At 37.9% G+C, this 16,657-nt stretch overlaps 1 protein-coding gene and 1 long non-coding RNA gene across 2 annotated transcripts; one reads left to right on the top strand and one right to left on the bottom strand.

Moving 5' to 3' along the window:
• Positions 1 to 1,895: 1,895 nt before the first annotated feature.
• LOC144638657 (uncharacterized) lies at positions 1,896 to 16,657 on the top strand. The gene is made up of 7 exons (XM_078497875.1): positions 1,896 to 2,032; positions 2,434 to 2,490; positions 11,033 to 11,109; positions 13,363 to 13,636; positions 15,408 to 15,520; positions 16,023 to 16,087; positions 16,376 to 16,657. The coding sequence occupies exons 1-7, from the start codon at positions 1,942 to 1,944 to the stop codon at positions 16,527 to 16,529; spliced, it is 831 nt and encodes a 276-aa protein (XP_078354001.1). The 5' UTR covers positions 1,896 to 1,941; the 3' UTR covers positions 16,530 to 16,657.
• On the bottom strand, positions 4,087 to 10,886 carry LOC144638696 (uncharacterized). Its single transcript, XR_013567986.1, has 3 exons — positions 10,100 to 10,886; positions 9,306 to 9,495; positions 4,087 to 4,570 (listed from the first exon to the last, which is right to left on the bottom strand). It is a non-coding gene; the product is annotated as an uncharacterized LOC144638696 (long non-coding RNA).

Raw genomic sequence — 16,657 nt, 5'->3', positions numbered from 1 at the left:
TTCATACAGCAAGTTTAATTAGCTCTTCTTATTTCGGCAAAAAAAAAAACAGAAATTCATTGCGAAGCTTTTCAAATAGTTGATTGTTCTTGTTGTTTTGAAAGTTATCGGACGCCCTTATCTTCATCTGGAGAGACAAAACAAATTTTATCAAATCTAGCCTTGGGACTCTCACTGTGATAGCGCTGTTTCTAAGGTGTTCAAATTACGTAAGAAGAATAATCTGTGCTAATTTTCTGGAATATTTGAGCTCTTCCTATTCGTCAAACCTCAAAAAAATACCCGGAAAATAGCTGGCAGTCAACAATATGAGTAATGGTACAGGAAGAAACACTAACAGTTATAACCGGAGCGTCGCATGTGGTTTGTTATTTTGAAATGAATCAAAACAACCTTGGTCGTCCAACCAGGGCACATTAAACAATAGCAGAGCTGATGAACTTTACCACAGTTGTTATGCAACTTTTAGCTCACGTTTTTAGTTGAATAGGTCACGTTTTTCTATCTACCAACTTCTGAAAGAAGACGTGTAGCATTGCACGCGCTACATAGTACAACACAAATTTTTAATACAGCGATACCTCGATTTAACGAACCTCTTTTAATTTTAGCAAAGTGTGAAAAAAAAATCCCCGATATAACGCAACCTTGTTATAGCAAACATATTTTGTCAGTCCCTTGGCCCTTCGTTATATCGAAGTTCCACTGCAATAAGTCCTAGGCTTACATTTGTTAAAAGGACTTTTGGCCGGGCTTATTTTCCGGTGGGGGGGGGGGGGGGCTTACATTCGGGGTGACAGCTTATGGTGTTAAGAAAGGATGTGATGCTTAAGTTTTTTGGATAATTCTAAAACAAAAAGAAAGCCTTTTAACGGCTAAAGTTGGCCTTACTCCATCTCGGTTGCTATATATAGTTGATAGGATGTCAATGTAGTGAAATTGGAATTTACTTTAAGGACACAAGCTCGTTATTCCAAATGCGTAGAAACTGCTTTTATTATTAAACACTTACTTTTAGCAATAAATTAAACTGCAAGTATCTAACGACTATGCATATATCTTCTATATTGCGACAAATAAAAGTGTCAGCGCGCCACAGAGCTAACAAACACGTTGGCATTAAGATTATAACTGAAATAGCTCTAGAGTGCGTGAAATCTTCCGTTAAACAGTATGAAGGCTTACATTTGTTTAGCGACAAGCGGGAGTCGTGTTCATGCTCACACTTTTTATATTATTATGAATGGAAAACGCAAGACTCCACTTACAGTTCTCAAGGCTGTGGATTGAAAATAGGATTTATACATTGGGATTAACGTTCAGTTTAAATCAATAAAGAGTTATATATATTGATAATTTTATTTAAAAAAAAACTCTTTTCGTGGATGCGCAAGAGCCACGTGTACCAAACAAAAAGTTTATAGTGTCATGTTGAGTAAACCCGATGAAAAAACCTGCGCAAGCGCGATTCGATTCCGAAGAACGTCAAAACATACTTAAAGTATAAAACCCTGCATTAGTGGTTCATCTTTAAAGAAACAGTGAGAACGTAAAAGGATGAACAAAGCGAGATGTAATTTGAAACAAATAACAAGATAAGAAAACTTCTCAGTGATTACAGACTAACGAAATCCAGTCTTCTTTCACTGACATGAGTTTCTATTGTGAAAGTACTTAAGCCTTAAAAAAGTTCTTATGAGGACCAATTTACTGCACGATTTACTACAGCTTTTATCTATATTCGCAAAGAGTCGTGGTAAGGAGTTTCTGTCATAAAAATTCAGACGTATTGTCTTGTGATTGGCTCTTTCTTTGTTGGGCGGTGCACGTGACAGACGTCTAAAGTCTACAAAGGCGCGGCCTACACTGTTTTCAACCCATTTCGCTTAACACTCTCAGAAGCTGGTACAATTGCAGATCCTTCCCTGCTGATTGTTAAAAATGGTCACTGGAAAATCGCACATTGTTCTTTTTCTGGTCATTGTGTACATTCAAGGCACAATTGCTGGTAATTTTTTAAAAATGTATCCCGGTGAGTATAGATAGCGGCTTTAAATTAGTTTAACTGGCCATTACACGAATAATCGCAGAGACAGCTTCTAGTAAAATAACGATCTGATATATTTGTTGTAACGGTTGCTGAGAATTGTTCTTTATTAATGAGAAGACAATACTAGCGACGCAAGCACAAGCGCAATCACGCAAAAAGGAGAAATTTTGCTTGCCGCAAGCACAAGCACAAACATCAAAATGTAATGCGCTTTAATGCTTTTGCTTGAGTCGAAGCCGTTTTCACGGTAAAATAAGAGCTGTTATCCTTGAGCTTGTGCTTGCGTCGCTAGTGAAAACCAGGCTTAAGCAGTACTGTATAATGAAATGTAGAATAATTCTTACTGCTCTAAAAAACCAAGATGCATATTTTTTCTTTCATAGGGGAAAAGACCACTTGTCGGTGCACCAGAGTAGCTAACAACAAATCTATCGGAATTGGTAAATGTCTTACTTAGCTCTGACTCGATTTCTTTACTGCATGCGTGGACTTGTTGTAACAGAATACCGATTTCGTTGGAGACAAACAAAATATTACGAACCAGTTAAGAAATCACAATCACAGTCATTGCAAGATCTCAGAGTATAATACTTAAAGTGCTATCTGTTAGCTACCTTGATTGCAAGGAAAGGGCATTTAATTTAGCAAGTTATATTTAGAGTTAAAATACGCATTTTGTTGTTACACTGCTGCATTCAAGAGCATTAGATTATTTTTGCTTATTTTACCATGTATGTAACTCCTACTGTCTTTCCGACCCGTCCGCCATTCCACGAACCTGAACTCTCAATATGTTGGCAAAGAAGCCTTATTGGGCCCTGCAACGCGGCACGGACTCACTTTTCTCTGCAAAAATTGGGAAGCATTGGAGCAATTTGAAGTTGTCATCTCGTTATCTGATCTGAAACACTGCATAAAGGGAATTCCTATAGAAGAACACTTTCTCAGCGCCCTCGGTAACATCTAGTCTTGTAATTATTAAATTATTGTTAACATTATTGATGGTAATAAAATTTCATTTTGTTATTTTGATTTTCCTAAGCGAAGGAATAGTTCCAACGCTGTGGCATGCCATTTATGATATTAAGACCAAAAAGTTTCGGAACTCTATAGGTTTTAATATTTCGGCTTTTACTGTTCATGTAAGTAACGGATATGAAGACTGCAGAAACAACGATTCGAATGAACTGCCGAGTGAACAGCCAAACATGTGCATAAGCACGTGAAAGGTCTGAACAAACAGACTGAGCAGACGAAGGTCGAAAGTGCAGAAAACCATCCATAAGACTGACTGACTAGAGGGTTTACTGACTAGATGGTAAAGAAAAAAGTCCTAATAGTTATGTTTGTGCAAGTAACCGACGCAATGAGTGGCTATGCTGATTTACTTAGTAGTGATCTGTTGTCCCCATTTAATTTTATCGCTTAGGTAAATTACCATTGTTAGTTATATTGAAGAAATTATAATAGTGAGCTCACTAATAAGTTTTCCTGGATCGGAGTAGATTGTCATGAAAGCTCAGAAAGTCTGCCATTCTCGTCAGGGGCACAGTGACAGACCCCTTAGAGAGATATTTATTTCGCGAAGAGTAAGCTAGAAAAAAAAGGGGGTAAGCGCGCGCGGGAAGACGTTACATTGATCTTTTATCCGTATTGTAACGTATCGATAAACTAAAAGCCAAATCAGGGTAAATCTCTCTAAACCACGTTTCAAACTGTGGTACCACAGCTGGCCCTACGTGGCTGAGCTAACTGGATGGCTGTTTCATCCTTTGAATAATGATTTATTACTTATGCAGACATGACGCAGTATAAATAAATGTGATCAGGAAGGTTGCGCACCCATCGCTCTTTGCTAGCAAAGCTGCTTCATCTTGCGTTCATTTATGGTTAAAACACTGACAGGGGCAAAATGAGCTTACATGCATTCACTGGAGACAAGCAGTCTTTGCACCTTACTACATCAGAAGAACTACTTGCTCCAATACAAGCAATTCTCAATAATACAACAACGAATTAATTATTTTTAAGAGGGTTTTAATGTGATTCACGGTTATTATATGGAAACAAAGGTACGTTCGTGGTCTTGAAATACAAGGTTAATGCTTTCACGTAGGCAAGATATCTTAAATTGTAGCGTAGCGTACGTATGCTCGGATCTGAGACAGATCGAAGGCTCATTGCAAGCTTGTAGTTTAAGTTCAATTGGACTGCGATTGTTACGATTTGCCTACTGAAATCGTCCGTAGTCGCAAACAGTTTCTTCTCTTTTGTCTTGACTGGTGTAGGAAAGTCTTTTAGCGAGTATCTTCGAATCGCATTAGTCTTGAACCTCGAGGAGCAACACGACATGTCACTGAGTTCGTGGATACATTTCCTAGTTAACGAGTTTGGCACTTCGGTCTACCATCGCCTGTTAAACGAGTTTGGCCCTTCGGTCTACCATCGCCTGTTAAACGAGTTTGTTAGTCCGGTCTACCATCGCCTTTGAATCTGTAGCTGCGTCGGTCATGGATTATTCTGCAAAATAATAAAAGTAGATAATAGACTTAATTTCCCATGCCATTAAATTCTCATGTGAGATTTACAATACGTACTTTTGGCTTCACTCATAGCAGTTTTAGCAGTTTTGCTTCCTTCGACTTGTTGGAACTTCTTTTGCAATAACTCATAAAACAAATACAAAGCTCTTCAGGAATACATTCAATTTTCGTACAAACGTTTTACATCGCAAACGCCAACTTTTTTAATGCCCTCCTCTTTCTTATTCTATCCGAGACACATAATAAAGTAAAGAGCATAATGTCTCAGTGAAATAAAGGGAAAGAAAAAGAGACTTATGCGGTGCAAGGGGAGGCGAGAACGGCTTAAGCTATTCCTAGCTACTACTGGGATGACCTGACAGTCGACAAAACTGAAATTAATCGATTTTACATCTTGGGATTTCATTGTTAATTATCATAGCGTATGTAGAGTCAACCTTGATATGTACTACCCAATGCTTACAGATGGCGTGTAACACTCTTAGCTACTTTCGCAGATATAAATAATGGTGAGCAAAGCCTTTAATTTCAAATGTCTCAGTTTTTTTAGTTCAATAAAGCTACTCCTTAGCTTATATTTATAAAATATGCCGAAAGCCTTTTATATCTACAAGTTGCTTTCCCAATCAAGTATAAACATGGCTAAACCCGGAACGCAAACATAATCTTTGTAACTTTGCAAGATCATTTTACATTTTTACGGTTATCCGCATCCACGTTTCTCCTATCTCATTGAAAGGCAAACCACATTCAGGGAACTTTAGAGATCCCCTACGAGATTAAACTGTCAGATACATACTTTTACTCCTTCCAGTGATGGTTGCAATTGTCGTGCATAAATGAACCACTTCTGGCCAAACTGGCCTTCATATTGTACTTTGGCAATGCAATTAATAGAGGATTTCATGACTTAGGGTGGCACAGATCGAAACGTCTTTCGCTTCAAAACTGGTTCTAAATCGTCCAATTTACTAGTAAAAGGGAGTTGTGAATTTTTAAACTGTTTAGCCATTTCTTGACTCCGCTGGGGTGACAAATTTTGCTTTTCTGCTGACATGCACTATACACACTCATGAAACAACGATTCCTTCCCGACGACCATGACCTCGCGATGTCATTCTATCTGAGACAGAAACAAAACATTTCCGACAAAACAAGAATCCTAAAAAGAATATTCTTCAACAAAGAAAGCGCAGTAATAAGGAGTAGTAATATTACTGTTTAAAAAAGATTACAAAAGAACCCCTGAACCTCACATCTTTTGCTAACTTCGCTAAATGAAGCAAAGGATAGCATGCATGCATAACAAAAAAAAAAAAAACCCTTGAAAAAAAAAAAAAAATGAAAAAAAGAAAAAAAAAAATGGATAAATAAATTGTAAAAATAATGCAGTTTGAGGAGCCCAAAATGTTGATAAATACGATCTTTTTTTCAATGTCAGAGGATTTTTTGTGCCAGAAGTTTCAATGCGATATTTGTTAAGTGCAATTTAAAAAAAAAACTGATAACCAATACTCCCCTTTTTAATAAGAAAAATGCAAAAATAAACTCAACTTCATCTTCAATTCCATACAAATAATTAGCTTGCAATTTCTAGTTTATCAAGATTCATTAAAATTTGCCCGAGCTAAGTCACTGAATTTACAGACCTACATAGGTATAATGAGGAGGCCATCGATCGCAACTAGTTCCGGACAAAGCATTTAACTCGATAGTCGAAGAGTGAAGGTTTTAACTGTTGAGCCCATTCCTTGGCTCTGCTGGCATGGGGTGATAAATTTTGCCTTTTTGCTTACATGCATGCACTGTACACACTCATAAAACAACGAGTCCTTTCCGACGGCCATGACCTCGCGATATCATTCTATCTAACATTTCCGACAAAACAACAATCCTAAAAGGTATATTCTTCAACAAAGAAAGCGCAGTAATAATATTACATGTGTACTGCGCAGTTTCTTACTGCGTAGAACCTTGCGACTTCGCTAAATGAAGCAAACGATAGCACGGCATGCATGGATGCATGACTACATGGTAACCCCTTAAATAGTCAAGAATCAAAATAATCAAGCATCCGTTATTGTTGAGGCATTCTTACTATGCCTTTAACAACGGCCTGCTTAAACATGTGCTTAACCTGAAAACCGAGGTAATACAACTGACAAACATGGAAACTCGTTTGATCGAACCAACTTTCAGTCGCCTTTCCTTGCGAATCCTGATACAAAGAAACTCAAAATATAGCAAGATAAAAGTTAACTTGGTTAATTAACTTGTAAAAATACTGCAGTTCGAGGAGCCAAAATGTTGATAAATACGATTTTAGTTCAATGTCAGTCTCAGGATGTTCTATGCCAGGAATTTCAATGCGATATTTGTCAAGTGCAATTTGAAAAACTGTTTACCAATTCTCTCCTTTTTCATGAGAAAAATGCAAAAATAAACTTAATGTTTTCTTTATTTTTATACAAATAATTATCTGGCAATTTATAGTTTACCAAGATTCATTAAAATTTGCCCGATCTGAGTCGCTAAATTTACAGACCTGCACAGGGTATAATTAGGAGGCCATCGATCGCAACTAGTTCCGGATAAAACATTTAACTCGATAGAAACTAACACAAAAACCTATTATTTGCGATCGCATTATCTCAGAAGAACCTTTTCAGGCAGCATTCGATTCAGAGAGCACTGATGTCTCGAGATATCGCAGTTTTGCAAGTGTAGTAATACATGTCACTGCCTTTCTACATGTCATTGCGCAAACCGTAATCAGAGTTGTAAGTGAGAATTGAATATCCCGATTTTTAGTGAGACAACTCATTGTCATTCCCCTCATTCCGAAAGTTTTATATGTAATCCCACCACAACAAAGTACAGCAGGTGGAACAATGTGTTTATGCCATCAGTCATTCGAATTCGACAGAACTTACGTCTATTTACAACATGTTTACAACTTGTTTACCATCGGTACGTTCAATCGTATACTGTCTAGATCTAGACTAACATTTAGTGTCAAAGACGGACAACTCGATTTCAGCTATCATTTGGTGAGCAAATTTACAGCATGCTTCTCCACATGTTTTATTGTTTTCCATTCGAAATATACTGTAAGAAATGTCGTCATATATTAGAACATATCTTACTCTTAGGATTATTATAGCGTGCATAAAAACACGCTATCCAATCTCATTTTAAAGCTGCATTTAAGTTTATAACAGGCCAATTCGTCCATGCCATCTAACTTATAGACATGCAACTTTGATGGTCCATGCAACATAAATATCATCAAAGATGAAATCAAAACTTTAAACTTTATTTTAAACACGTGCGTCGACTCAAGTTGCATACGTGTCAAATATATGAAGTCCAGAAGTTAATGCCTTATCTAGTCTGCTATACGTAAGCAATCATGACGTTTGCCAGTTTGGTTCATATTCATATCTTCACAAATAGCCAACTGATTTATGGTGAAATCTAGCTTACTGATTTAAAGGTACCCGCGTGATTTTGTAAATTGTAAAGTAATATATCACACACACGAGAGAGAGAGTGTTTCACACATTTCCAAACATCAAAAAGGGAGTTGAAAACGACGCACAACGGAGTATTTTTGACAAACTTCGAGGTGTTTGGAAATTTGATGAAACACTCTCTCAAGTGTTTGATATATCATCTCAATCGAAACTTAAACTACGGAGAAAACGAAGAAATGAAATCGTAAAAATATATGCTGATTATAAAGATCAGATTTCCAAACCACCGTCCTTTGTGAATTGTTAATGACTTTAAGAACCTTTATTCGTACACGTTCTTAAAAATGACACATTCGGCTTGATTCCAAAAGTTGATACGATCAACATTTCATATCGTTCAACTGGGAAAATCGTCAATGCTTTCAAAAACAGCCTTGCCATTTCAAACAGGGACTAAGTCAATGAATAATTCGCTCCAAAAATTCTCAGCTTGAGATTGATCATGAGATTAACCGAGCGCCTGATTGCTTTTGACTTATCGAAAATACTGTAAAACGCCTAATAGGAAATCAGTAACCTTTGATTGTAAGAGTGGATTTTATCATAATACCAGTTAATTCCGAACTTAAAACTGCTTTTGGGTACCCCTTATTAGATACCTTGGTTCGAACACTAAACATCTTAAATAAGATATGTTTTTACCAGGAATCAAATTACTTTGGTCGACTGGTTCGATTACTAGAAAATATTGTATTTGTTCTCGGCTGTCTTTAAACATCTATAAGCGTTTCGCTCGCACGGGAAAGAAAATTGCAATCAGGGCTTTATCGGCTACGTGAAAAGTTTAGAAGTCAAGGTCGTTTCGCTCGACGTTACTCCGTGGATCAGAACGCAAACACAGCTTATATTCAAACTGTCAAAGTCGAAAAACATATGCAAATTTTTGACTTCTTTAACATAAGGTAGGAGGTTTTGTGAGAAACTGGTGTTCCACTTCATCAAAAGGGATAGTGATAACCCGGCCATTTTGTGCGTACAGCTCAAAGCAGCTAAGTCAGGTATTTTGGAAGCAATCTCATTTTTTCGCTTAACATATGTCGCTTGATCACATGGTCCTCTTAAAAGGTATATTGGAATAATTTGGTAGAAATAGCTGCACAGGCAGTTTATTCCTTTTTCAGTTTCACTTTTGTTCCGTGCTTCTAGCTACAACGTGTCTAAACATACATTGATTACCTTCAATATATTGATGATAATATCGCTACCATCAATTTCTCCGGACTACAACTTCGTGTTCCCAGAGCGACAAGGCTGAGGGATCAGAAAGCACCAGCACATGACATCTTGCCGGACTGGAAGTTTCTTAGTTGCTCGGCTTATAGGTCTTATAGCAGTAGGGACACGGAAGCCTTACAGAAGAGCCTACCTTTAAAACAAAATATACGAAAATATGAGACAATTAAGCAGGCAACCGAATTTTAAAAACAGGCAATATATTGTATATATAATGCTCGTCGCGCCTAAGAGGCACATAAGGCTGAAAAAAAAAAAAACAAGCAATGTATCAGCCTCAATTCGGCTGTAAATATTACAAATGGAGGCTTGGAACGAAGCTGAACTAAGCATTGAATTTCTAGGCTACTGACTTGCCGACTACTCAAGATTTTTTCGCCAAACACCCTACACTGGGAATTTTATAGCTAAGCTCAAGTTAAAATTATAAAAAAGTAACACAAGAACTAAGAATGACTGCCGTGTGACTGTAAGTGGCACTGACGAATTGACGAATCAGCCTTTCTCGGTCTCTCTCTTAAATTTATGCCTTGGCATTTCTAATTTTATGCTTCCTGAAAGGCAGTGAACCTGAACACCAAAGAGGTGACGAATTTCCACCGAAAGCTAGAATTACATTTCGATATTAATATTGCTTACAGCTTGTGCGAGTTCAAGATTCACGACAGATAGAAATTATTTACAGAAAACTCATTGCAATTTGCGCATTTGTACTAAATACTTTGAGCTTGTGTTACCTTTTATCGTCTTTTAAAAATGATGGCTTATCCACGGCCGCCTTTCGAAGTATGTCAAGTATTAGTCCTTTGGAACCCTAATGTAAAAGATGTGTCAGGAGAAATATTACCTTTCTCCTACGAAATGCACAAAAATCGATTTAGACATAGAACTGACGAAGAACCAGTGTAAATCTAAACCGGCTTTCTAGCTGCGGTGTTGACCTCTGAACCCCATAATAACTAAAACTCCACGTGCCGGTAGTCTGCACGTGTAGCTGAAATGAAGAAAGATTGATGAGGGAAAACAACAATTTACAACCGGCATTTGCTCTTTACAGTAGTAACAATGAATTTTGTCTTTAAATTGATGGCTCGAAAGGCTTCAGAAGTATCTGTCCTTTGGAATACCGGTATAGCCCGAGAGAAAAGAGAACCGTTAAGCTGACCCCTCGTGGGGTGGGTTGCCTTTTTTATACCTTCCATGGAAAATGGTACCTCTTTCACATATACCTACAGTACAAATACTGCATTGGAACTGATACTTTAGTCTTACACTAACGATAAAACACTATCAAGAAATAAGTTTCAATTTAAGTTTACGTTCCTTGCTCTGGATTGCGCGATCCAATCAGGAAGTAAACGAGTCAAAGCACGGAACGAGGCCCCTGGGCAATGTGCGCGTATAGCACTGCGCCACGTGAATTTAAAAAACGTGTACACGTATAACGCTTTGTTTTTTCTTCTTTTTTTACTCTCTTGAGGGACTAGGGTCAGTTTTATCCACATGAAGTTAACCTTTTTGATCGAATCGGTGAAAAGTTTACACAATACAGCATGGTAGAATTTAAATGTTGGGAGTTTTAGTTCTTGCATCCTCAGTGGCGTGCAATAGAGTTGATAATACATTAAATAACAGCTTCTGTCGTTTACCTTTTTTATCTCTTTGTTTAGACATCACTTACTGGCATGTTACAGAAGACGTCGGACGCTGCGAGGAAATTTGCCACAAGAACAATGTTCCCACTGAGGTATGCCAGGCTTATCGTTTTTAGAGAGTTAAAGCTTAAATATCTGTGAATTATGACAAATTAGCTGGTTGACTTTTAAAGTATTTTTTTAGTAATTTGTCTGAATTTTTCCTCCCGATTCGTGTCCTACTATTATGGCTAAAATAAGAGAGGGTTTTCTAATGTATTTCGAAAATAATCTTGATTGCTTTAAGGACGTTCGCGCTAATTGTTCATGCGCATCCCTACTGCGCACGTAATTCATGTCGCAACGCCATGCCACGCCATACTTTGAGCGCGCGCGCTGAGTAAAATTTCTAAGAACATATAGGGTGAGTTGCTGTTCCACTTAGGCTTTTATAGATTGTGCTCCTAAAAGTGGCATATTATGCTACTAGCAGTGCTCAAAATTTTGCCAAATTATGCAAAAATTATGCCAGAATTCCCAAATTATGCTTCTGATTTCCGAAATTATGCTCACAAAATGACGTAGATTCTATACATAGAGGTGCGCAATAACGACACCAAATTATGATATTTTTTAAATAAACTGTTGTTGTAAATTTATTTGTGTTTATGGCAGTTTATCACGGCCGTCAGCTGTCCAAATTAGCTGATCGCATCTCTAAACCGTTTGTAAAATGCCTCCAACGACTTAACAATCACAATTGTATAGCTAAAACACGCATTGCAAGAACAAACTACCTAAATTTCATTTATTTCTGTAGAAAGTACACCATATTTACTACATTTTATGAATTTATGCTCCAAAAAGTGCTAAAAATTGCTAATTATGCCGTGGCAGTGCTCGTTTCACAAATTATGCTTTTTAGCTCCAATTATGCCAAAAATTATGCTAGCACAATCTATAAAAGCCTAGTTCCACTAGCTTCGCTTGCAATTTGCTCTCTTAAATGGTCGGTGACCCCTACATTTTTCTTAACGGATCACTTTTGTTAATTAATATCTACGTTTTGCGAGAAAATGAAAAAAAAAACTATCGAGTGGAAGTTTGATTTTTTGTCTTACCGTACCCAAATTCGCAAGTAGCCAATCAGAAGCGCGATCTACTGTCCTGATATCCTACGATATCAAGTCACTGACCTGATATGCCCCCATATCACGGTCACTTTGAAGTAAAGTAGTGTTACTGTGTGATGAATTGAAAAGACGTTTTACCAATAGAACAGAACTTCGTAATTTAAATTTAGAGGTGTTAAGCGGTCGTAAAAAGAGAAAAACTTTCCCGCCAAAACTAAACTTGAGCGCGCTCGCCAATTGCGCGATGTTTGCCGACGAGTACTGAGACATTCAGAGTGAAAAAATTGGAGTCGGAATTTCCAAGTTTTTCGCTAAATTTTAATTTTGAAAATGTAGAGAATGAAACTCTAAACAAACGAGTGGAAAAGGCAGAAAAGGAACTTGGTAAAAGTGTCGAAGACCAAGTCATCACAATTTACAGTACGTACCTTGCAAGCATGGCTTCAACAGAGCGATAAATATAACCGGATTTTTTGCTGAATTTGGGTACGGTAAATACCTAATCGTACCTTTTTGGTACGCTTCGGCTGCATATCAGGCTCGTTTGGTCTCGCCATGGGTATTTTGGCTCGACTGCGTCTCGCCAAAATACGAACCATGACTCGACCAAACTCGCCTGATATGCAGCCGAAGCGTACCAAAAAGGGACGATTAGGTATAAAAACTGACGGTTTGAATTCAACTTTTTGAGCTTTCCTTTTTGCCGTACGACAGTTTCAAATGTGTTTTACCTGGGTTAAGTTTTCCAAAAAAAGATGGCAAAACTAGGAATTATTTACGCAACAGACGCATTTCTACAAAATGTGACTAATATCGTTATCCTCCGTTCACTCAACTTCGATATTTTTATCTATAAACCCTGTAAACCATGCTGAATTACGTTCGCCAATTTTTCGAAATCAGGGTAGTTTTCCACACGCTTTTTTTATGAAACGAATTCGGTGACCCCAACTTTTTTTTGTATTTCTGACACAAGTAACTTATCATCTGACCGCAGCAAAAAAATTAAAGAAATCTATCGAGTAGAAAATTTTCGCGCGAACGTCCTTAAAGCGGGTTTTCTCATTCATGGTCAGGCTTGTCTCGCATGTTATTCAACCTGATTAAGCAAAGTTGAAACTGTACTCAAGCATAAGCTTAATCGATGTTTTAACTGGCTCCCCTTGCAAGAAGTCTAAATACACTGCAATCATGGCTTCCAAAGTCGACCTTTTCCAAACATTTTAATCGCAGGAAAATACCAAAGGTTATTCCTGCATTCCGACGGAGATGGTAAGCAAGAGTTATCAACTGAAAGGTGATACAAATTACAAGTCTGTCATTCAAAAGTGTGGCTACCAGCATACATCCAGTGCCTGCCGTCGCCTGTCTCTCTACAAAACCTTCTTTAATGGAACGACGTACAGTCGCCGTCACGATGTTGGTTTCTGCGTTGGTGTTTGTGGAATTGATGGACATGAGTGCAAAGCTATTGATAGCCAAAAGAAAGTCGTCACAGGGCCAAACGGTAGGTTTAAATGCCAAGAAAAATACTGCAGTTGCTCCTCTGTAAATGTCGCTGGATTGTATCCGAAAGTATAGCCAGTTTCAGGCGTTCAGTAAGTTTGGAAGCAGCACGAAAAACGAGATCAGCGCAAAGAACGGCAACTAGAAAAAAGGCGTTGGAACAGGTTACCAAAAAAGTGCCGAAATTTAACTCGCTAGTCTCATTCTTAATTATGGCGAGGAATTTAGAAGTGCGTGGATTACATAATCCTGTTTGTTTATAGATATATAGTTGCGTTGTGTAATGCTTAATCAGCACGTGAACAACCGCATTTTGAAAGAGATACGCAAGCCGGGAAGTCCGGCGAATTTTCTACCCTTCCACCTCCCCTTCGGCGACGTAATACACAGCTGTAGTGCTTTGTCACCCAGTAACTCATTGCCTCGGCCACAATTTTTTCCCAGTATCTCCACGCCGGACAATAAGCGTTATAACAAAAAAAATAAGTAAAAACGGGATACTTTTTGTTTCTTACTTATTTCAAAGTGAAAGCTAAATATCCATTTTATTTCTTTTTTCTATTATTTTTAATTAGAAAATAGCACAAAGAAAATACGTGCGCTGATTGGTTAAAAATTGTGTTTCTATAACTCGATGGAGACACAGACAGTTGTCGTAGACACGGCAATCAATATTCACGGCGCTGAAATAAGCAATGCAAAAATAACAACTAAGAATTGTGCCAAATTTTAATATCACAGCTGACAAAAACCAGGTTAAGACTAAACAAATATTTGCACACTTGAAAACAAGCGAGTAGGATGTTTACAGAGCCCGCTACACATTCAAAAATAGTCTGTGAAAGAAATGATCGAAGCGGCTGACCTTCCAAAGAAGTATATGAATTCAATTGGCGCAACTTCACTCCATTCTAGGCTTTGCAGCACTTCAGAACTATTCACAGCTCCTTAACAGGACAAGATATTCGTCCAAAATGCCGAGTCAAACTTCTTTTGACAGAAAAATAATGCACTTTCACCTCCAAGGTTCGAGTCGCTCGATAGGCAGCGTCAGTCGTCAAACCATTCGGTTACGTCGATGAAGCGAAATAAAACCACAATTCTTGTCAAATTCTTGACTCCTTCCAGTGCTTGACTTCAGTTAAACCATCGGCTTAGTTATTTCTCATAATTACATTAACTTTGAGGCCTGTTTTCTTTGTTTGTTTGGCCAAAAAACGGTGAATTTTAGCCTTGAAGCGAATGTTGAACAGTTGATTTATTTCTGTTCATTGACTCCCTTACTATGATTGGTTAATTATGTTCATGACGTAAAACTGCGAGGTGAAGAGAATCTACGTTTCGATGGTAAAGAAAGCGCTAAATATTACTTTGATGTGCGTTATTTTCTTTGTGCTGTTTTCTAAAAGAAATAGAAAACATGTTTTCTGTGTTTCTATCGAGTTATAGAAACACTCGTGAAAGTTTGGGAGAACTCGAAAAAGCTGTGGAAACACTCGTCTATCGACTCGTGTTCCCACAGCATTTCTCGTTCTCCCAAACTTCCACTCGTGTTTCTATAACTCGATAGAAACACGGAACATGTTTTCTATTTCTTAAATATAAGAGATGATGTCAATTCTCTAATCAGCAACATTTCATGCAAACACAATCGAACTTATTATATCACCTCTTAAGGACGGAAAAAGCAACCCTACAACACAAACATGCCAATATTTCCATTTCTTCACTGCGCAGAGAGGCTATAACGAGTTTTACTTGTTTTGCAATAGGTGACCTGAGTGTTTCTGTCATCAAGAAGTGTGGATGCGTGCGTCCCGAATGCCAGCGTGTTGCATTTCGCGAAGTTTACAAGCGGAAGACGGAGAAGGGCTGGATCCAAGAGGTATATACCTGAACAGTTGGGCATTCGCAAAATAGCGCTCAACTCTGTTCAGCATTCAATCGGGAAAATGACCAGTGGCCAATCTGACGTAAAATGGCGTACCAAAATTGTGATATCTATATTGTATGCGCCCAATGCACTAAAGTATGTTAACTGATTTAGTTTAGATATAATTATGGCCTTTTTTTTTCTTTTTCCTTTCACAAAGGTTTCGTTGTTATACTTCCCTGTAAAAAACATTCGTGAGCATGCCACTCTTCCGAACTGCCAGCTGTCAAAGGACGTTTCGATATAACGCGACATCTGTGGAATGAGTTGCAGCCTGTACTCAAACTTAGTCCATCCGTGACGGATTTCAAGCGCATAATCAGGCGAAAGCTTTTTAATGGCTGTTAAAAGAAGAAGCGGTTCGAGTTCACGGGAGGTTCGAGTTATTAAGATGCAACTGTAGGTTGTATTAGCTAAAACTTGTGTTAAGAATCTCTTATTGATATATTTTCAGGAAAAAGATGTTGGGATGTGCGTTGGAACCGGCTGCCCCGATTTCTGTGGATACTGTTTTGATCGGTGTGTCATTTTATCTGCTTAAAATGAAATGGGCTACGTAACTACACAAAGTGTTCTCAAATTTGAATAAAACACGTCCTAAGAACAGATTACCTGGATTAAGAAAAGATTATAGCGGATTGCAGGTGCAAGATATTGTCTTGTTGAACTACCATATTCTTAGAAATAGTAATTCACTGATGATTGCGTTACCCAGTCACGCATGACGATGTCTACAGCTGCCAACTGGTCAAGCAACATATTAATAAAACAAATACTAAATATAGAACTTCTTTTTTTTTTCAATAGGAATAAGACGGCCGATTCCGGGTGTAAATACTGTATGTCCTATAAAGCTGGTGCCTGTATTGCCACCAACTACACTACAGAGGCTGTATACACCGGGGATTTCAAAAGCAAGAAGATTCATATTATCAAAGAATGCAGATGCAACTCCTGGTAAAAGTCTGGGGAAAACACTTTGGGTGACCGGAAATCCATACCATGTTATTTCCAGGATGGAAATGTGACCGATGTCTGTTTTATTAGAATGTTTAGAGATAAGAACGTACACGGAGCACATTTTCTTGT

This window comes from Oculina patagonica, chromosome 14 (genome assembly GCF_052425735.1).
Source record: "Oculina patagonica isolate OP01 chromosome 14, crgOcupat, whole genome shotgun sequence".
NCBI lineage: Eukaryota > Metazoa > Cnidaria > Anthozoa > Scleractinia > Oculinidae > Oculina > Oculina patagonica.
This window is presented reverse-complemented; position numbering and strand designations above follow the sequence as displayed.

Bases quoted from the DNA above. Each gene is read 5' to 3' on its own strand.
- LOC144638657 (XM_078497875.1), top strand. From the start codon at position 1,942: ATGGTCACTGGAAAATCGCACATTGTTCTTTTTCTGGTCATTGTGTAC. The intron at 11,110-13,362 runs GTATGCCAGGCT...TTTTAATCGCAG, and splicing joins AGAACAATGTTCCCACTGAG to GAAAATACCAAAGGTTATTC. The intron at 15,521-16,022 runs GTATATACCTGA...ATATATTTTCAG, and splicing joins AGAAGGGCTGGATCCAAGAG to GAAAAAGATGTTGGGATGTG.